The 21,301-nt window shown below is 58.7% G+C and overlaps 1 protein-coding gene across 1 annotated transcript; it reads right to left on the bottom strand.

Moving 5' to 3' along the window:
- Positions 1–369: 369 nt before the first annotated feature.
- FIGNL2 (fidgetin like 2) lies at positions 370–18,145 on the bottom strand. Its single transcript, XM_035309006.1, is given in 3 exon segments — positions 370–3,471; positions 3,473–4,089; positions 18,013–18,145. Coding segments are annotated over 2 exon segments (2,160 nt in total). The 5' UTR covers positions 4,079–4,089; positions 18,013–18,145; the 3' UTR covers positions 370–1,917.
- Positions 18,146–21,301: the final 3,156 nt, after the last annotated feature.

The following is a 21,301-nucleotide window of genomic DNA, read 5'->3' as shown; positions in this document are numbered from 1 at the left end:
AACTTGGGTGGGGGTCCTCTGCATCCCCTCCTCGTGGTGGCCGGGTCTTCCTGAGGGGATGGGGCACACCTGGAGCCCCCATCACCCTAACAAGGGCATGGGGCACACCTGGACCCCCATGCACTGCCCCTAACGAGGGTATGGGGCACGCCTGGCCCCGATCACCCTAACAAAGGGATGGGGGCACACCTGGACCCCCCCATGCACTTCCTCTGCCTGCAATGCCCCCTTGTCCCTCCCGTCCCTTGCAATGCCCCCTTGTCCCCTCGTATCCCACAGCCACCCCTACCCCCAGCACCAACCCCCCCTTGGGGCTGAAGAAGTGGGGGGATGCAAGAGCTGACGCAAGGAGCCGTGAGCTCTCAGGAGGGCTTTCATGTAATCTCTTTAATACTGTGTAATACTTTTCTTTTTAAAATACAGTATTTCTTGAGGTAGACCATTACAGTTCAAAAGCATTTCTTTTTCAGACATCAATAAGACATGAATTAAATACTTTCATGTACAATATGTTGCAAAATGAGGTAGAAGTGGTTACAGAGAGTGTACAAAGTCAAATATGATAATAATAATAATAAAAAGTCTTCAGGAACCCAGTACCACTTTTTGGAGGCGATGGGGAGGAGGCGGCTCCCGGAGCGGCGTGTCGTACCGCCCGGCGCCAGCCTCCCCGGTAATGCCCTTTGCACGCGTGTGCTTCAGTGGGAAACTGCAAAAAAAAATTGGAGAACCCCCCCAAAAGCTGGCTCCTTTGGCATCCTGAGCACTGGGAGGGTGAAGCCGCCGCTCGGCCCCGCGCCCCCGCCGAGGTTTTCCTGCTCTGCGTGCGCAGACCCTGGGGGGGGGGGGGGGGGGGGGGGGGGGGAGTTTGCCTCCCAAGCACAAGCTAAAAAAAAAATGACTTTTGAACCGAAAAACCCCGGCAGCCCGCCTGGCTACGCGAGGCCGACGGGGCGGTGGCGGAGGCCAAAGGGAGCGGCTGCGCCCGCGGGGGGGAGGCGAGCTGAGGTTTATCCAAAAAGCGGTGCTGGCGACAGCTCTCGAACTACGGCACTAGCACTCCTTCCGTCGAAGACACGTTACTCCACCAAACACTACAATAACAATGTTAACGAAAACGAAACGAAACAAAACAAAACAAAAAAAATCGAAATAAAATTATGGCATAAGATATGTGAAAAGCACCCAAAATACATTCAACTTTCATCTTTGTAACAGCTTCAAGTTTTTTCTTTCTTTCTTTCTTTCGTCTTTCTCTCACCCTTTTTGGAAGCAAATGCACAAGACAGCTTTGTCCTAAGACTGCAAACCCTTCAAATCTCTTTTTCCTTTTCTGAGAAGATAAAAAGAGTTTTTAAAAACACATTCTTTTCTTTTTTTTTTTTTTTTTTTCTGAGGTAATTCTTTTCCTGAGTAGTTAAAAAGAAAAACAAAAAAATACTACATACCTTACAAAAATAAAAACGAAGTCTAGTATATTAAACAATCTACAGCATTTTACTCCAAACCCCTGGGTTCTGCGATCCCCCCCCCGCCTCCCCCCTCCCCGTGCCGCTTCCTCCGGGCCGAGGGCATCGCTGCCCCGGGGCATTTCTGTTGGAAACAAGGAAAAATAATGGAAACCCGAGCCTCTGCGAATAGGCACGGGGCTCTTGCATCGATCGGCGGAGAGCCGAATCCCGGCGCGTCCCCGGCCCCGCTCGTCGCGTCGCTGGTCTGGAAGCGGCTGCCCGGGGAGGTGGGCGAATAATAAATAGGTTATCCTGAGTTCAGTGAGCGACTACTTCCAAAAACCGAAGAACCAAACCAGTCACATCAGAAACCATGAGAAAGAGGTACGTTGGTTGTCGTCGGGTCTTCCCGGGGAGTCTCTCGCGGTTCGGGAGGCGGCGGCCGGTGCCCCCCCGGGCCGCGCTGTCAGTGCCTGGACCCGTACATCTTATCCCACTCCGCAAACAAGTCCAGCTCCTTCTGCGAGGTGGCGGGGCGGACCTTGCAGAAGGCTTTCTCGAAGTCCTTGTAGGAGGTGGGCTGGATCTGGCCCGGCAAGCCGTGCAGCGTGGTGGCCCCGGCGTGCTGGCAGAGCTGGATCAGCTCGCCGCCCGAGAAGCTCTCCGTGTGCTGCACAAGGGAGGCCATCTCCCGCTCGCTCAGGCAGGAGCCCTGCTGAGCCAGCACGTGGTGGAGGATCTGCCGCCGGGCGATGCTGTCCGGAGGGGAGATGTAGAAGCGCTTGGCGAAGCGCCGGTGGGAAGCCTCGTCCATGCCGCCGGGCCGCGAGGTGGTCCCGATGATGACCACGTTCTGCTCGGCCGAGGTAGCTACGTTGTCCAGGTAGGAGAGGAGCTGGGACTTGAGGTTTCCAGCCTGGCCACTGTCCTGGGCCACCAGCAGGGACTCCGCCTCAGTGATGAGCACCACCGAGGGCTGCCGGCACTTGGCCACGAAGAAGACGGTCTGCAGGATCTTCTCGGCTTCGGCTTTCCAGGTGGAGAGCAGGGCCGTGCCGCTGAGCTTCAGCAGGGTGGAGCCCAGCTGGGTGGAGATGCAGCGGCTCAGCAGGGTCTTCCCCGTGCCATGCGGCCCGAAGAGCAGGATGGTGCGGGGCGGTCGGCTCGCCCCGGTGTAGGCGCCAGGCCGCAGGATGGGCCACACCAGCTCCTCCTCGATGGTGGCCTTCACGGAGACCTGCCCGGCGATGTCCGTCCACTGCACGGGCGGCCCGCGCTCCACGATCTTGGTGTTCACCAGCTCCAAGACCAGCGGGTCGACGTTTTTGGGCTGCTCCTCCACCGGCGGGCTGCCGAAGACGGGCGCCTTGGGCGGCAGCCGCAGCGGGAAGGGGGGTCCCAGCTCAGCCGCCCGCTCCCCGTTGGCGAGGGGGGGGCTGAACTTCTCGAAGGGCTCCGCTGGCCGTAGCGGGGCCTCCCCGGTGCCATAGGGCGGTGAGACCATGCTCTTCATCGGCTGCCCGCCGTACTTGCCGCTGTGCTCCTCGGTGCTCCCCGCTCCCGCCGGCCGCTTGCCGGCACTCGGGAACCCGTTGCCTCGGCACTCGCCGTTGTCCGACATGGGGTAGGGGGACTTTGGCTGCTCGTAGCTGTATTTCCGATACCTGCCCTCTGCTTCATCCTCCCCGCCGGAGATATCGAAGGCTTTCCTTTTCAGGGCGCCCGCCGCCTCGGTGCCCAGGGGCGGCACGGCCAGGGGGGCCAAGCCAGCCCCTTGGTAGCCGTACGCCGGCACCACGGGCGGGCGGGCAGCAGGCGGCGGGGCCGGGAGCGGGGTGGGCGCTGCGATGCCCGAGGGCAGGTAGGAGGCAGAGGGATGGGGCGGGTGGATGGCCCCGTAGCCCGGCTGCGGCGCGTAGCTGCCCGAGGCGTAGTTGTAGACGGGGCCAGAGGAGCCGTAGCCCGGCACCAGGGCAGATGAGGGGTGCGTGGGCTGCAGGAGCCCCGAGCCATGCAGGGCGGGCGGGTGCGGGGGGGGCAAGTGCTGTGCTGGGCTGGGCGCAGTAGCCAGAGGGCAAGTAGGTGCCGCCGTAGCCTGCGGGGTACTCCTGAGACGAGCCCAGCCCGCCGGAGCCGGCCGCTCCTCCGCACGAGTTCCCGGGGTAGATGGGATCGGCGAGGTTGGCGGACACCACCGGGGAGCCGCCGAGCCCCAGCGGCGTGCTGCCAGTGGGGACGGCGGGTGGCACCACCGCCTTGGCACCGGGGAGGCCATCGTGGATGGGGGTCAGCGGGTAGGCGCCGTCAGAGCCATGTGGCACGGGCCAGGGCTCCCCGTCCCCCTTCTGCCCGTTAACCGGCCCGAAGGCGCCATCCCCGTAGCCGCTCAGCGCCGGGCGCTCGTAGGGCGCATCCAGCACCCCCGAGTACTTCTCGGCGTACCTCTTGAGGAGGTTGGAGGCGGTGAGCGCCGAGATGTCGTCGTTGGCCCAGGCGTAGTTGAAGCGCTGGCGGGTGCTGGGGTACAGGTCGGACTTGTGGGCTGGCGAGGAGGTGGTGGAGGAGACGTCAAGGTGCTGCTCCGGCCACTGGTTCAGGGACTGGGCATGCTCTGGTGACCAGTGCATCTTCGACAGACCTGTGGGACACAGGGCAGAGGTAGGGTGAGACCAATGAAAGAAGGACGAGCGCCTCTCGGCACCCAAAACCCACTGTGCCACGCCGTCCATCTGGACCGCTTTGCACCTCCCAGCTTCAAACGTGTGCTCTGAATTGTGCACCTCCCATGCGAAAAGCCCCTCGACCACCCTCTTGCATCAACCAACGCAAAAATCTTGCACCACCGATGCAAACACCCCCAAGTACCAGCAACCGCAAGGACTTCAGAGAAAGCAGCCGGTTTTGACAGTCACGTCGCCCAACAGACCGCAGCAGCCACGGTACCAGCCCGCGCCCTCGGGACACCCACCTCCACCTCCAAAAGCCCACCGGCAGCTCCAGCCCCTCCATCCCGCTCCCCAAGCTGGGGCTCGCTCCCTTTATTTTGCTGGGCCACTGCAAAGCCAGCATTAATAGCATATTAAGACACTCGTGATGATTATAATGCACGTAGTATTAATAGCACGTTAATAGTGTTTAGCATATTAATCGCATGAAGAGGGATGGGGTAAAGCGCAGACAATGCGAGCAGCTCCACGCAGCCCCGTGCATCGAGCACGGCTCCTGCCCAGGGAACAAAGCCTGGGTGGGAGCTGTGCACATTCCAGTTTCCCGGGGGCTTGCACTGCACGCTTGCACACGCGCACGTGGGGATCAGCCCTTCCTCCTGGGCTGTGCACGAGCCTCGCCAGCATCCCTCTGCTCAGCCGCTCGCACCGGTGCCTGCTGGCAACATTTCTCGGCAAAGGGGAAGACAGAAAAGCGATGGCCAGCACCCAGCCCTTGCCACGGCGGCGTGCCCCATTGTTATCTGCGTGCGGGTCCCCCGCGCCCCCCCAGCAGCCCCCCTGCCCTCCTGCACAAAGCCGCAGGGACGGCTGCAGCGGGAGCGGGAGGGACCTCGCGCACCATTCACCGCCGCGCTCAGCCTTTAAGCCACTTTGTGACCACAGCACAATTAGATTACTTAATGCTTTAATTGACTTATATGGCATTTGTACTTCCACTTTGGATATCAAACTTACACAAGAGGATTTAAATGGCGGCTTTGCGTGGCTTTATCCGGCATCCTCCCTGCATTTACTTGCCATTATTAAAGTGCTACCGATAGATAAACGTTCAGACAGAGACAGCCAAGACAGCCTGCGGGAAAGGGCCCTTTTTAATGAGCACAAAGGAGAACGCTTTCCAATAAACCTTTGCTCCTGCAGCAGATTTTCCACGAGCTGTACATGGGCTCTGGCTGGGCAGAGAGAGGTGGTGGTGGCCAAGGGGGACCTTTCCCCTCTGGCTGGGAGCAAAAGGCACGAAGAAGCTATTAAAAGGAAAAATGAGGTTTGGGGTGAGGTACAAAACATTATATATATATAATTTTTTTTTGAGGACACTAAAGCACCAAGAGTTTCCATCCTTGTTCCATGCTGTGACACCAGCCAGGAAACCCCTCTCTAGGTCAGGACCCCAGTGTGTTGCCAAACTGCAAGAAAAAGCTGTTTCTGGCCCAAAAGAGCTTCCAGTGGTGAGATCCCGTGGGTGCTCGGAGTGGCTCTGGCACATGCCAAGCCACGCAGCAGCCTCTCTGTGCTGGAAACCCAGGGCAGCAAAACGCATCTGCAAAGGCAGGGGAGTGGGGCCAGGGGGATCACACCGGGGATACAAATCCAGGGATTGCAGCTGCACCAGGAGCCAGGTACAAGCCCAGAACCGGGGTACAAATGCTGCAACTGGCATATCCGGGCAGTGCTAGCTTGATTTCCCAGGAAAACACCGCAACAAGGATGAGTACAGCCTCTGGGTTATCTCTCCGAGCAGTGCTCTGCTTTCTTTCCCCATAGCATGGGCTGATACCAGCACCTGAACCCTTGGGATGCCAGCTAAGAGCTGGTTGTCTAAAACATAAGCGTGGAGCTAGGAATTTTCTGATGTTAAATCAACCCTGAGGTTGGCAGCTGGCAGCCCAATGGCACCGCGTGGGCTGCGGCCAGGGCTGGTCCTCCGGCTCCATCCCCAGCACCGAGCCTCGCGGCAAAGCAGCGGCGAGAAAAGGGGCAGGGGGGGCCCGGGGGTCTCCCTGGGCACATCAACACAGCCGTGCATCTGCGCTGCTGCCAGCGGGAGACGTTCAGGGCACCGCTGCAGGGAGAAAAGCAAACAAGAGCGTGAAAAGACCGAAAACCGCTTCCATCTGACCCCTTTAAACATGAGCTGCAGTCGGGAGACGTAAAACCGAGCGAAAACCCCATCACACCCTTAAAAACCCGATCGCCCGGCGAAGGGGGAGGGCTGGCAGGCCCCGGAGAAGTTGTCAGGGGGCTGCAATGTAACGTGAATGAGCTCTCAGAGCGGGACAGATGTTTCAATGCTCCCCTTGGCAGTGTGAGAAAATTACTGTCCAGTGACCAAATGGCACGGCCGGTTCCCACCCTCGCTGCTGGCCCATTATCTAAAGCGCAAGACAAAGGCGGGGAGGGGGGGCTGGGCAGGGGAGAATCCTATTGTTCCCTCCCGCCCTAATTATGGAAATCTTGTTAATCTATTCAGCAGCAACTCTGAACTGGGCTTTTGTTAGGGGGCTTTTTAGCCGCGCGCAACCGGGGCGCACCGCCAAGGGTGTCCAACCGCTCGGCCTTGGGGACGGGGTGCGCTCCCCGACGCTGTGTCCCCCCCCCAAAAGGAAAGCTCACGCCGAGTGATGGCAAGTGCAGCCACGAGGCTCTGGCCACGCCGGGCTCCCCAGCATCGTCCCAGTGTGGCCGCCTTTGTTGGAGGCTCGCGGGGCGGCCAGGGCATGGCCGGCACCCCCGGCCCTCGTGCACACAGCAAGCGGCGGACACACGGATGCTGTGGGTGTAAAAGAGGTGCGTGCGTGCCGTGCCTAAGCGCACATGCAGGCGTTGCTGATGCTCATGCATAAAAACTGGATGCGAAGCCAACGCGGGCGAATGACAGGAGGCAGAGCACGCTGGTGGCAGCGGCAAGCAGCTCTCCCCAGAGGGATCAGCGAGGGGTTGAACCCATTTGGATGGCGAAGAAGGGGACAGAGAAGATGGGAGCAAACTGGCTCGAGCTGAGGAAGCGCTAAAGCTGGGGTTTAAACCCAGCCAAGAACCACGCAGGAGCAGCCCCTTCCCTGCAAGCGCCGGCCGTGCCTCGGTTTCCCCCTTGCTCTGCTCAGCCGTTCCTGCTGGGTTTTGCGCATCCTGCTGCTGCCTTCCTGGTTCATCTGCTGAGGGCTCCTTGTTCATGGAAGATCTGTGCTTTGGAAAAAGATTCCAGGCAGTTTCATTATCACCACACCATCCGCAGCAGCTTCTTGTGCTGAGCCTGCCTGGGCTTTAATTCCCCCACGTGAACACTTTGCGCCCAGAGGGAGCAAACCCAGCTGCTGAGGGTCTCCTTTCTCAGCCCAGCCTTCACCAAACGCTCCCCACAGCCCTTACGAACGCTGCTAACACAGATCTCTTCTACCAGGTGCACGGGTTTGCCATGCGGGATTTTGCTATCAGCACCCAGAGCTGCATCCCGACAAGAACCTAGCCGCAACCCCCCGAGCTGACAGCTTCACTGCTGCAGCCGGATCTGTGGCACCGAGAGGGGCTTGCATCTGTGCAGAGCCGCTCCGGGTCTTGCAGCGCGCCTCGGCACTCGGACGGCCGTTGGGTTTTTCGGCCACGGTTCAGCGCTTTGCTGCTCGGAGCTGCGGGAGCCGCGCTGCTTCGCTGGAGGCTGAGCAGCGCCAAGAGCTTCAAGGCGAAAGGCGAGGCGGAAAAAAAAATGCAGGAAGAGAGCACAGACTTTCCCGACTCTGCCCAGCGCATGGGAGGCCACAGGGATGACTGTATTTCTTTTAAATGAGGCATTTCCTGATGATCTTTTTTGGCTTCTGCTGCGAGGAGCTCGTCCTGGGTTGGCTCTCAGTCTTACAACTGCAGCGTAGGCAGAGCGCAACAGCGAGTCAAACCCCGGCAATAAACGAGAATTATGACACTCGCTATGGACCCGAGAAACCTTTTAGCATCGATGCGGTAGATCTCAGCAACATTTCTGCACGCTGATGAACGCCTTTCGGCCAGATCCCCGCGATCTCCAGCGAGTCCATGCCCTGGTGGGTCCACGCCAGGCAAAGCAGCGGGGCAGGGACCCCCGCCAGCCCCAGCCTCAAGCATCCACGCTGCCCACTCGTATATCAAGTGCAGAGCAGCTGGACATCGGGACGAAAAGGGGACCGGCCAATGGGCCACAGCCCATCTGTGCTGCTCCACGACCCATCCAGCAAATGAAAAATTAATACGTGTCCGCTCGGCCTGGCAGCAGCTGAGCATCACCCATCTGTCAAGGCAGGACCAGAAACTCGCCACTAAATGTCATGGGAGGAAACTGGAGGCATGGAGTGCCCCGGGAGTCCCCAGAACCAGGGGGTATGGGCAGCAAAATCAGGTTATTATTAATAACAGGCTGGTTCCATAAGTGGATTTGAGGAATTTCATTTCCTGCCCCAGACATTGCTTCTCATCCAGCAGATGCTCTCCTGCCCTAAAAGCCTTCGTTTTCCATAGGAAGTTCACTGGGGAGACATTTCAGCTCTGACCTCCCGGTAGATCCTTGCTTGAAGGACAGTTCCCAGGCAGGAGGGAGGTTTTTAGTAAAAGCTTCGTTAAGCATTTAAGTCATCAAAGTCTGCTGTCCCTCAAGGTGGTCTCTGGTCAGGTGCTCAAAGTGCAGGAGAAACATCAGCTTTCCTGGAGAACAGGGCCGTGGCCCATGGGTGCTGCTCAGGTCCCTTCTGGGACTGAAGGCCTGCCCCAAAATTTCATTCCTTGATGCCAGGCGAGCTCCCCAGGGCCGGGCTTGGCTGCAGCACGTTGGGCCCAGCCCATTTTCCAAGGATTACATTAGAGAGAAAAATCCATTTCTAATCAGCAGAACAATTTCCCCAAGCAGACGTGGCCCCATAAAAAGGTCAGCAGGTCAAACGGACCCAATTTGCATGCAATCTGCATAACAAGGGAGGGTGGCGAGCATGCCCGTGAAGCACCCAGTCCTGGTCCCACACGGGCAGCGGGACTTCACCTCCTGCTTCTGCCCCAGCCCCGGCCGGAGGACGCGGCGAGGCGCGGGCGCTGCTTCTCCCACGGGGGCTGTCAGCCGGCGCTCAGCGCGGGTGCAACCGCTGCCATCTCCTCCCCGAGCCCTCCAGAAACGCGCCAGGTGGAGCAGTGGCACCTGCTCCCTCCTGGAGGTTTTGGCCCTCCAGGTTTGCGGGGTGGAAGGGAAGACGCAGGGAGGTGTTCCGGAGGCATCCTGCTGCCACTTTCTGCTCCGCTGCTCCAGAAGGCGCTCAGCGAGGTGCTGTCACCGAACAGACGGAAGCTGCTCTGAAGAGCTTCTTGTCCTGACCTCGCTCCATTCAGAGCCACTTGCTGAAAGACATCAGGACGTGCCGCATCCCCCCGTCGTCCCAAAAGAAGGGTGCTGCGAAAGGCAACGCGGATGCAACGCACCCTGCGTGATTCTTCCCTTCCTGCCGGGGCTCCGTGGTGCCAGCAGCAGCAGCAGCACCGTGGGACCCTCCTGGTGGGTGGGATCCTCGCTACGCCACGGGGAGCAAAGCAGAAGCGTGATGGGGCCGGACGCAGCCCTGGGTCCCTGCTCCACTGCCATGGATGTGAAAGGGGAATAACTCCTGCACCGCCCGCCCACTGTGCGCAGTCCCGCGCGGAGCAGAAGCGGGTTTTGGTGCTGGGAGCGGGGCACGGTGCTCGTGCAAGCAGTGGCCCAGAGCCAGCAGCTGTCCTCGTGCTGTGCCGTGGCGATGGGTTCCAGGAATTCCCAGAGGCTGACAGAGCCCCCAGAGGGATTTTGCAGGCTACAAGTCCCTAGCTTGCAAGTGGCAAAGCCCAGAGGCTGGCACGACGAGGGAGCAGCGCAGGCGCTGACGTGGCCCCCACCGGGCACCAATGCACGCGGTGCTGCTGGCCGACACAGCTCAACCTGTCGTGGGCTGGCTCGAGGCCCGGATTTTCTTTTTGCATTTCAAAATACCAGGGGGAGGAAGCTTTACAGCAAGGACTGGTGCTGCTGCACCCAGGGAGCCACGGTTTGCTTTGTGCCCGGCACCATGCACGCACCCAAGCCTCGGACAGACCCTCTGCGGTCTGTGAACCCGGATATGTGCGTGAAACCCAGAAGGCTGGGGGTGATTTTCAGTATTTCCCTTTGCAAGAAGAAAGCATCACGGCTACGTTTTGTTTTCCCACAAGCACTGAGCAGTTCTGGACACTGAGGCACCCTCAGTCCCTACACCCAGCCCAGGACCTCTCCTCTCTGGGTATTTTTCACGCTGCAGCTCCAATAATGAACTCCCCTGGGGGCCAAAGCCAAGCCAGGAGCCACCAGCCCAGGTCCCCCTCCTGCTCTATCTGCTCCAATATCTCGGCTGCAGCCGGGTCGTGGCTGGAGGCTGCAGAGGAAGCGGGAGCGGGGCTGCAGCAGGGAGATAATTTGCCGCGTGCACCGGAGCCTGTCGCAGCGGTAGCTGTAACGCTCCAGCTCATATCCTCCACGGAACGAATCAATCTTAATTAACTCTAATTCTGGATAGCCTCCCTGCCCCATCCAGCGCCTTTAGAAACGCGGTTGTATTTTCTGCCTCGGTGCCTTCCCCAGGCAGCGCGCTCCGGGGGGAATTGAGCAAAAAAATCCTCTTTACCGCCGCATCGCCATCCTCTCGGTCCCCTTGTGCCCCCGTTCTGTGCCCGGCAGGAAGGCAGACCCCAGCCCCAGCCCCTGTTTAACACCTTCCCGTGCTTCTCGGAGCATCACGCACCGCAACAGTGTCCAGCCCCGCTCGCGCAGCGCCTTGGGGGAGGCCTCTCGGTGCCTTTTGTTTTCACAAGCCTTTTGACTCGCTGATTCTTTTTTAAACACCGCCCCGGCAGCCTGAAAAGCAGAGGTCCCTCCTGCACTCCATTCACTAATGGATTTTCCAGAAGTTCCCTTTTTGGGCTTCTTTCTTTGCTGACACTGCTGCCCTCATCCACGCCAGAGGCTGCATCTCCCCTCTGCAATGCGCCTCTGCTTGCAGGGACGGGCGGACGGACGCTGACTTTGGGGACCCACGTGCTGCGCTCGGAGCTCCTACAGCTCCCAGAGCTTCTTGCACAGTTATTTGCCTTATGGTTAAAGCAGGGTACGAACACCTCTGCTAGTTATTACACGTTTGTGCATTCCTGCTCAAAAAAAAAAGAAAAAAAAAAAAAAAAACTAGGTTAAACAACAACGAGTTGGGAATTCACCCCCCAAAAAGGGAGCTTTTGGGGATGGCAGGTCCAGCCTCACACCAGGAGGCTGAAAATTGCTGCTCCAGACCCTGCGACGCCCCAGGGGAGGCTTCACCCCCAGCCCCAACGGCAGCCTCAGGGTGAAGGCATCGACGCTCCCCAGTGCTGGGAAATCGGGGAGAAGTTTTGAGCCGCGCTGGCTCCATGCAGCCTCCGAGAGCGCATCGATCGGGCAGCGCCGGGCCTGTCTCCGAGAGCTAATCCTAGGGCAGAAATAATTCATTTTCCTCCCTTTTCAGCAGCCACTCATTAAAAAGTAATCACCTTGTACGAGGAGGATATGAACAGCCCAAGGTCAGATCCATAATTGCGTTATTTTCTGGAGCACATACCTGGCTCGGGCGACCAACGGCCACGCTCTGACCCCAGCCCTGCTGCCCCCCGGCAGCCGAGCCCTGCCCCACTGCACGGCTTGGAGCTGAGGAAGAGGAAGGTGGAAACGTCTCCGCATCAGCAGCCCTCTGCCAGTGCTGCCCACCAGCGCACCCACATCACACTACGGGGACGTCGCTCTCCATCCACCCCAAGCACCCGCAACACCTGGGGGGGGGGGGAATATTATTTATTTTCACCTTGCTGGCACTTGGCTGTTTTACAAGTGTGAAGCTGCAAAGCATAAGATAAAACTGTAAGGTGCGGGTGAGAAAATGCCCAAATAACGGGCGGGAAGCTGTGCTGCTCGCACCAGCAGCTCTGCCGCCCGCAGACCCATGCGCCTCTCACATCCAGCTCGGCTGCCGCATCCCTGTCCCCTCCTCGCTGCCCACTTCCCCAGCTCCCAGCCAGCACCAACATCCTCCTCCTCCCGTCGGGGACACACGGCTGCAGCCTTCGCCCCGAGCACGGGGGGCTGCCCACCCCCGTAAATCCATTTCCTGCATTCCTCACCCCGGTAAGCAGGGAGCCCCTGGGGCTCATTGACACGTGGAGCCGACGACGGGCACCTCGGCGCGCTCTCGGGTTACTACAAACCCACCCAGCACATAAAATCCTTCCCAGCGCTGTTATTTATTCCCCTGGGCATCGGAGCTGCAGGCGAGGATCAGGCGAGTCCCTGCCCGACAAGCGGGGGCCGCGAGGTTGAGCCTGCTCGCAGCACGTTATTGTTTGAGCAGATTTATGCTTGCAACATGTGGCCTGATTCAGCATTTTGAGGGAGGAGGAGGAGATGCTCTGGGAACCGGCTGGAGCATGGGGCTGGGATGGGGCTGGAGCATGGGGGACGTGTGGGGATGGGACAGGGATGGGACAGGGATGGGGTGATCCCAGATCTGACCGAACTATGCAGAATGGGTAAGAAAATCCCCACGTCTCAGCATCGGAAGCAGGAACGATGCCGCAAGGTTCCAGCGCCGGGCTTTGTGCTGCCTGGTCATGCAGGGCCAGCTCAGGATCCTGGAGTCACTGATGGCGACACGGGGAGCAGGACACGGAGCGATGCCCCAAGCAGGCGACCCGCTTTCCCTGGCCATGGCAATCGGGACAAGCCCTTCACAACCTCTCTAACACCTCGCGCACAGCACAGGATCCCTGCGCATCACCCCTGGCATTTCGTTACACCGCTCCGCAGCCATCCGTCCCCTCACCACCGATTACACCCACACCACCCCGTTCTGGGAGGCGTCGGGATGCGGGATGCAGGCGGGTGCTCCGCGGGTTCCCCCCACCTTGAGCACACGCCTGCTGCTCCGCTACGCTCATCCTTTCCACCTTTCCTTCGCAGAGGAGCGTTGCTGCATGCAGCCCTTACAAGGCAGGCGGTGGCAAACAAGGAGAGGAGCCGGGGCTCGCCCCTGCTGGCAACGTCCCCCTGCATCACGGAGCTGCCACGTCCCCGCAGAGGACGAGGCACGAGACAAAGCCGTCCGGCAGCTGCCGCCGCCGCTGCTTTCGGAGGCCTGAAGCAACGCAAAGGGAGATTAATGACAGCGAGAGCAGCTGAGCTGCTCCGCCACCGGCCGGGGGACGAGGGGACCCAGGCTCCCGCATCCCCTGCTGCCACGAGTCCCTTCCCAGCTCGGTGCTGCCGCACCTCTCATCTATTTACACAGCAAATTCTTTGTCAGGGACAGCCTCCTCTTATGAGTTTGGCCAGGGCAGGAGAAAGGGGCACTTATTCAGCTATTATTCAGCTTTTTTTTTGTAGGCAAGACAAGTGTGGGTTAAAGTGCAATTTGTCTTGACATTAGTTTTCACTTTCTTGGGGAAAAAAAAAAAAAAAGTGGCTCTTTTGAGGGAAAACATTCGCCTGGGCACTGCAACCCCAGCAGCCTGGGGACGCTTCTGCTGCTCCTGGCCAGTCTCCAAATGGCACCCAAAAATGGGGGGGTCCTGGTCCAGGGCTGGGGGCCCCGGGCACCTCCGCAATGCAGACTGTGACAGCATCGCTGTAATGTAATAAACTCGCCCAATTTTTCCTTGATCGAGTTATCTGTGCTCGGGAGAAGGCAGCTGGAAAGAAAAAACGTGTAATTTGCACCCTGCCCTGCTCTCAGATGTAAGTCAGCAACATCCGCGAGGCCTTGGCCGGGTTTATTAGGGCCCCCATAAAGATCAGGGGTTGCTGATAAGCGACCCCAGGCATGCACCGCTGCAGGAAAAATTGTGCTAGCGATCTGTACAATTTAACCAACATTAACTTCAGCTGATGACAGGCCACAAGGCCAGGAGAAAGACTTCACAGCAGCCTCGTTACACAGCAAAATAAACTTTGCTGCGGAGAGCCGGCGCTGACTCGAGGCTGTTGCTGCCGTGGAGGGGAAGCTGCGAGCCCTGGCACCGGTGGCCAGCACTGGAGAAGAGCTGGTGGCCAGCAGCAGCATCCTCTGCTGATGAAGACAGGAGAAAAAAGTGCCATGGGGCCATGGGATGGAGCTGCAACTGTTCACTTAATGGGGAAATAACACAGCACCTGAGAAACCCCAAAACGGCCACGAAAGGGGGGCAAGTCCTTCTCGCCATCCCCGAGCAGGAGAACAAGCCACGACCAAAGAAAATCCAACAGGAGCCAAAAAAGAGGATGGCCCACGGTGATCGCAGCAAGCAGCACTGCTGGGAACCCACAGCAGAGGTGGCAGCACGAGGACAAACTCTTCCTCCAGACCGGGAACTGCCAGGGCTGGGAAGGAGAGGATGGGAATCTCCTGATCCCACAATGGGAATTTTCCTGCTTGATGCTGATGAAATCTGGTTTGGGCCCAGCACCATAAACCCGAGCACGGCAGCAGCGGTAACGAGGTTTTTAGAGCGTGGGCATGACAACGGTGCTAAAAACCTGCATTAAGTCGGGTTCTCAACCCAGCTGGCAGGAGGAAAACTCGGTGCACCGGAGCACGGGGACACGCACGCTGCTCACACCCAACAGCCGCCTGAGGGGCCAGCACGCCCCGAGAGGGAGAAAAACATCTTTGTTTCCCGTAAAAACCTGGAAGAGAAGGTTCTGCCTCGCTGGCACCCGAGCTGGGGGCTGTTTTCTGCAGCCGGGGGGGGAGAGGGAGGGAGCGCGCCGAGCGAATGAGATGCTCTGAGCCGCGAGGCTCAAGCTCTGCTGCACGCTGCAAAATTACAGCTGACATTTGGGCAGATGTGCGGGGATCTGCCCCGGGATGACAAAGGCAGTGCCCCAACAGCCCCCGCCACACGGCTGAGCCCTGCTTCGAGCCATATAATCAGTGGAGCTCAAAAAATACAGCTGAAAAGTGTTTACAATGGCATAAATGCAAGGGTCAGCCTCACGCAAGGGTCACGATGGCTTCTCCAGATGCATTAATGTCATCTCGGAGAGATTCCCTTTAGGAATCCACACGCAAAGCCGGTGTCCCTGCATCCACTGCCGGGAGCTGGGGCTGGAGGCATTCCCTTCCCCTGCACACGACTGGTCTGCAGGGAAGAAACCAGAGGAGCAGAAAACCCAGGACAGCAGAAAGACAGAAGGGAAGGAAGGAGCACATCTGGCCATTTGCAGAGAAACCCGTGGCTGGCATTTGTACCCTCAGGAATATCTCCTCTACTGGGAGGATACAAAAAGGACGAAACATCTGCAAACACCCGCGAGACGCAGCACACACATCCAGGCTCTTTCCAGGAATTTTTAAAATATCGCCAGGCATCTCATCACTACGAACATAAGGCTGTGCACAACTGATTCCTCCTAAATTGCTTCTACTGAAGCAGGACCTGACGCCGGCTTCGGAAGGGATCGCTCCTCGAGCCATTTTTTTTGTTGTTTACCTTTTCTGATGGAGGAGGAGGTGAATGGGGCGACCCCGCGGGCACTGCCCCGGCCTGAGGTTAGGCCCTCGGGGCTGGATTCAGGCACCCAAAACAACAGCCTGGCTTCCAGCAGCTACCGAATCCCCTGGACAGACACGGGGTGGGGACCCCAGATTTTCAGCCCGCTTATTCAAACGCCTGAATACAGGTCTGGGAGCAGCCCGAAGTGGGGCATTTGTGAAAATCGCAGCCCCTGCTTGTATCAGGCTGTACAAACACGGAAAGCATCCTCTGGATCATCTCCGGGCAATCAACAAATAAAGGCAAACAGAGCCTCAGCCACGCAGGGGGAAGCACGTTGCTGACCAGAGGCATGGATCTACAAACGAATTTCTGCTGTTCCTTTCAATAAGCCCCTCCTGGAGAGTTTGCCTTATTTCTGAAGGTCTGGTGAAACCCACCTCGGAGCCTTCTCGGCATTTATTCCACGTTTTTACTTGGGGAATTAACCCTGGCAGGATGGAGGAGGAGAGAAGGCGTTTTGTGTTACAGGACCGCGGCGAACCGGCACCGAAGCGAGGATGCTATTAAAACCCCAACTCCGATGTCAGGAGGAAGAAAAAGGCCGGGGGGAAAGGGAGGGAGGAGAAAACACCAGTTCCAGATAAGCAATTGTTAACATGATCCATATGGTACACAACTTGCCTTTCTGTTTAACCAAAATGATAATGGCAAAAGGAAAGAATGCGGAGGGGGCTCTGCGGGAGAACAAAGGCGGCTGCCTAAACCCTTCCCTGCAGCCCGGTTAAAAGAAAACTAATTGTGAGAGGGGCGAGCCAGCGCGCTGCTCCTCCGCGGGCTAAGCCGTGCCGAAACCCCACCCCGAGCCCTCTCCTTCTCCTCTGTGAAAGCTTTAAAAATAAACCGCGGAGCGTTTGGGAGAGCGGCGAGTTACTGCTCCGTAAGTGAAACTGCAGCTGTCAGCAATAATAATAAAAAAAAAACCCTGACAAGTATTAACACGGAGGTTTTCATAATCAATAATAAACTTTAAACGTAAGCTGCGGCTCAGAACCATCACTGATGTAAACACCAAGTCCATTCCGCTCAGATCTGTGATGAATTCAGGCCGGGGTGTTTATGTTATTGCAGGATCCCGAGGCTTTCCAAGGAACACAATACAGTATGCGCCATTCATTATCCCCAGCAGTCCCCGAAGAGAAAATGTCAACACACTTCTGCTAAAGAGATCTAAAACAAATGTTTAATTTGATAAACAACTTCTGGGCCTCGGACCCCGCAGAAATGCCTGGTGCAGAGCCACCACGCACACGAGCCGCACGCTGGCACCGCGGGAGCGCCGGACCCCAGCGCCCTGTCATCGCCGCGCGGGCTCCACGCCACCGGGATGCAGCTCGGGGAAATCCTCGATTCCAACGCACGAAACCAGCGAATCGATTCCCAGCCGTTACTTCTTGTACTCACACACCCTCTACAGAGGCTCAAAGCCCACCAGCCACTCAAGTTCTCTTCTAAATTCACGGCGGCACCTTGGCAGCCTTGAGATCCGCTTATTGCAAAAAACCGGGCTCCAATTAACGGGAACGTTCGTTTTTATTACAGCAAGGTGAAATTAAGCGGGATGCAAACGTGCGCTCGGAGTCTCCAGAAAGAGGAGGCTGTGCGCTGGAAGACACCCTACAAAGCTATTTAATAACCTTTCTGCCTTTTTTTTTTTTTTTTTTCCCTCCCAAGAGCCCTTTTGTCCTCCAAGTGGAAGAAGCACACTTTAAAAAAAAAGAGCAGAAGCAGCACCAGAAGCTGAAGCAGGGCTCCAGGGCTCGCAGCACCGCGGCTGTTTTGGTGCGGGCGCTTGACGTGCGGCGGCGCGGGGGCGCGCATTATTTGGGGCCGGGACCCCCCCCCCCTCCACCTCCGGGACCACCCCGGACCTCCCCGGACCCCGTCCCGTTCCCTCGCGGCTCCCCGATTTTTTATATTTTTTATTTTTTTATTGTTTTGGGAGGGGGGGTGAAGAGACGAGGAAAAGGGCAACGGCCGAAGCAGCGGGGGGAGGAGGATGCCCGGTGCCTCTCCGCCTCCCTGCCTCCAGCAGCGCCAAATTCGGCCGGTTTCTCCCCAAAAAAAACCAAGCTCGGAGAATTCCGCCTAGAAAGGACCGAGCGGCCCCGAGCGGGAAGGTGGGGGGGGGGGGGGGGGGGGGGTGGGGGGGGGGGGGGGGGGGGGGGGGGGGGGGGGGGGGGGGGGGGGGGGGGGATTAGGCGATGCTTTACCAGGAGCCGCCCCTCGCCCTATAACCCCCTCCCTGTTCCCGGGGCCCCCCCACTCACCTCCTCATACCGGCGGATCCTAACGCAGCCCGGCGGCGGGCGGCCGTGCGGGGGGCCGCATCCTGCCCCGCTGCCGCCCGGACAATGCGGGGCGGCCCGCGGGCGGCGGGGGCTGGGGCCGGCGCTGGGGTTGGGGCTGGGGCCGGCGCTGGGCTGGGGCTGGGGCCCCCGCCCGCCGCCCACTGCCCGCCCCCGGGCGGTGCTGGGGCGGAGCGGGGCGGGGGAGAGAGAAAGAAGCGGCCCCCAGGGGGCGGCGGGGGTGGGGGGCGTTTGGTAGAGGTAGGGAGGGGGGGGGGGAAGGACGGGGGAAGGGAGCTGGGGTGGTGCTGGGGATGGATTCGGCTCCGAGCCCGGCCGGGGGTGGCTTGGCACAAAGGTAGAGGTGCGGGGAGGAGGAGGTGGAGAGGGAGGATTGGACCCCGCTGGGCATCGCTGTCCCCCAGTGGATTGCACCCCTGAGTCCCGGTGCTCGCGCACCCCGACATCCTGCACCCATGCACCCCCCCATCCTGCACCCCAGCACCCACGCACTGCAACGTTTCACCCCCCAGCACCCCAGCACCCATGCACCCCGACATCCTGTACCCCAGCACCCCGACCTCCTGCACCCCAGCACTCATTCGCCCATTCACCCCAGTCTCCTGTGCCCTAGCATCCCAGTGCTCAATCCCCCAACCTGCTGCACCCCGGAGACCCAGCACCCACGCACCCCCAGCTCCTGCACCCCAGGAGCGCAGTGGCCACACAACCTGACTTTGCACCCACGCACCCTGACGTTCACGCTGTCCAGGCTCCTGCGCCCCCACATCCCAGCACCCGCACGCTCCGACACCCCAGGTCCTGGCATCCTGGTACCCCAACATCCTTGCACCCTGTCCCTTTTCACCTCAGCACCCTGCCCCCCCCCCCATACTCCAGCCTCCTGTTGCCCTGCACCCTGTCCCCTGACCCCCAGCACCCCAATACCGGCCCTGCCCGTACCCCAAGGACCCAGCTGTGCCTGCAGGGAGCCCAGGGCTGGGTCCTCAGCTGCTGAACTGCGCTCAGAGGAATCCCAAATACCTGGAATAGTTTCCTACTATTAGTTTACCACGCAAAAATAAAACAGTTGCCCCAAGGATACTGTGTCAATGGGAGGTGTCCGCAGGACAACCATTTATTAAGGCATTAGCCACCCCACCGGACCCGCGCGGTCTTTGCTCAGCCCGGCATCAGCTGGGGCGGCGTGAGATGCGCTCCCTTCTCTGGGCCCCAAAAATTCACCTTCTTGGGTTTGTTTGCATGAAGAACGCCCCACAGCTCCCTCGCCTTTGCTACCCGAGCCCCTAGTTCGTTTTATTTGATCAGGCTCTTCCCCGATGTAATCACATTACAGCCCTATTTCCCCCGCACCAATGTTGTGTCATATCCCTCAGGGATTATGACACATTTTTCCTCTTAGGAGCAGGCGATATTGGAGCCGCGGTTCCCTGCCCCAGCCCCTACCCACGAGCGATGCAACGCCGCAGCTCAGCCCCGAAAACTGGTGGGGAGAGAAATGCACGCTGCTTTTTTTTTTTTTTCAGCCCCCACGTGCAATATCGCTCCTCGGGCTGATGCAAGAAGAGCAGGGAAAGGACAAACCCATCGGACCCCGAGCAGCGCAGGGACGGCGTGGGCAGGGGGGGGTGCGTGGGGCCGTGCCCCATCTCCACCTCTCCGTGATGGGAACGCTCCGGGACGCTGCTGGCTCGGGGGATCACGGCCACGCCAGGCAGCTGCTCCCAGGCTGGGAAATCCGCAGGGACGGCTGCAGGAGGGCACTGGGGGCCTGAGCGGTTTGACACAATTTCACTAATTGGGGTTTCGCCATTCTCCCATGGAAACGAACTCTGGCAGCTTGTGGGTCCTTCCCTGGCTCGCAGATGGAGCACATTTTGCTCCTACCTTGAATTCTCTTAGTGCAGCTTATTTGCAAGCAAAAAAAAATCCTCCCCCCGCCCTCCCCCCCCCAGTTACAACAATGCACCATTGTGCTTTTTAATTTGGATGGGACAAAGCACAGGCCATTATTTAACACGCACGGAGCTGGGAGCGCGCGTGGACGTGGCCGTTAAACACTGGAGGCTCAGTTCTTCTCCGGCTGAGCTTTAGGGAAGGATTATGCGTCGTGGCTTCCCGCAGAAGCTGCTCGCTGACCCAGGAGGATTTTCCCCACTCTTCTCATATTGGGATCAAACCTCCAGGCACCAGAAATTCCCATTTAATCTCCACAAAATAATAATATTTCATTTTTTTACCAGGGAAAATGCCTATAACTGATCCACAGGCACCACGGCCCACCCCTTCACCCACTGCTGCTTTTTTTTCTGAACACCACGTGCGCCGGGATGGATTTCCAGGCTTTTCTGCATTCGACGGGAAAAGGAAGGAGCTCGGCCTCTTGCTGCTCCCGGAGGGGTGCCTGGCTTGGTCTCTGCTGCCAGCGGAGGGAGCAGGGAATTGTGTGTGCGAGAGCACAGCGAGAGGCTGAAGCCCTGCAGAAGTGGGAGCCCAGCCGCAGCAGTCAGGGTCGGGGTGCCCTGCACCGAGGGTTTGGGGCCAGCATCCCCCCTGCAGCGCCCTCAGGGGTTTTCTCCCCTGGTTTTGCACATCGCTGTGGGGCTGGGGAGCAGCTGCTGGCACCAAGCCCTGCTTTTCCCACTGCCCTGCCCCACACCTTGTCCTCATCCCTGCGGGGATGCTGCGGGGAGCTGCGGGGTCACCACCCATTTCAGGTGTCGGAGAGCAAAGACCGCTCACTTCGCCTCCCTGCGTCCTTGAGCCCCTCCGGGAGGCGAATGCTCAGCTAAAAGCTCGCTGCTCGGAGCCAGCACGGGCACAATGCGTGGCTGGACACCCTACAAAAAGAGCCTGGCTTTTGCTGTGGTTCTGGTTTCGCTAGGTATAAGCTGCCTTTTATTAAACTGCGAAGCCGGATTTCGAGACCTGCTCACAGAGTTCAAACTCACCTCATTAGCCAAGGAAACGCTGGATGTGAACCACGGGGTCACGCAATTTATTTTCACTAATCACTCCCCATGATTCCTTTAAAAAATAAACTCCTAATCAAAAGTCTGAATTCGTTAATTATTTCTCTGTTTGATCAGCAATAGAAACCATCAGCAGAAATCTATGCTGACACCTTCCTCTTAAAAACACCAGGGCTTCTCTGCTCCCACAGGGCGGCTGGCATTCCACAGATCACATTAGGGTTTAGCGACAAAATATGATAATCCGAGGGCTGCGGGTTCCTGCCATGTGATGCCTG

The sequence above is a fragment of the Oxyura jamaicensis genome, chromosome 33 (genome assembly GCF_011077185.1).
Source record: "Oxyura jamaicensis isolate SHBP4307 breed ruddy duck chromosome 33, BPBGC_Ojam_1.0, whole genome shotgun sequence".
Classification (NCBI taxonomy): Eukaryota; Metazoa; Chordata; class Aves; order Anseriformes; family Anatidae; genus Oxyura; species Oxyura jamaicensis.
Note: the sequence above shows the minus strand (reverse complement) of the source record. Positions and strands in the feature narration are given on the sequence as shown.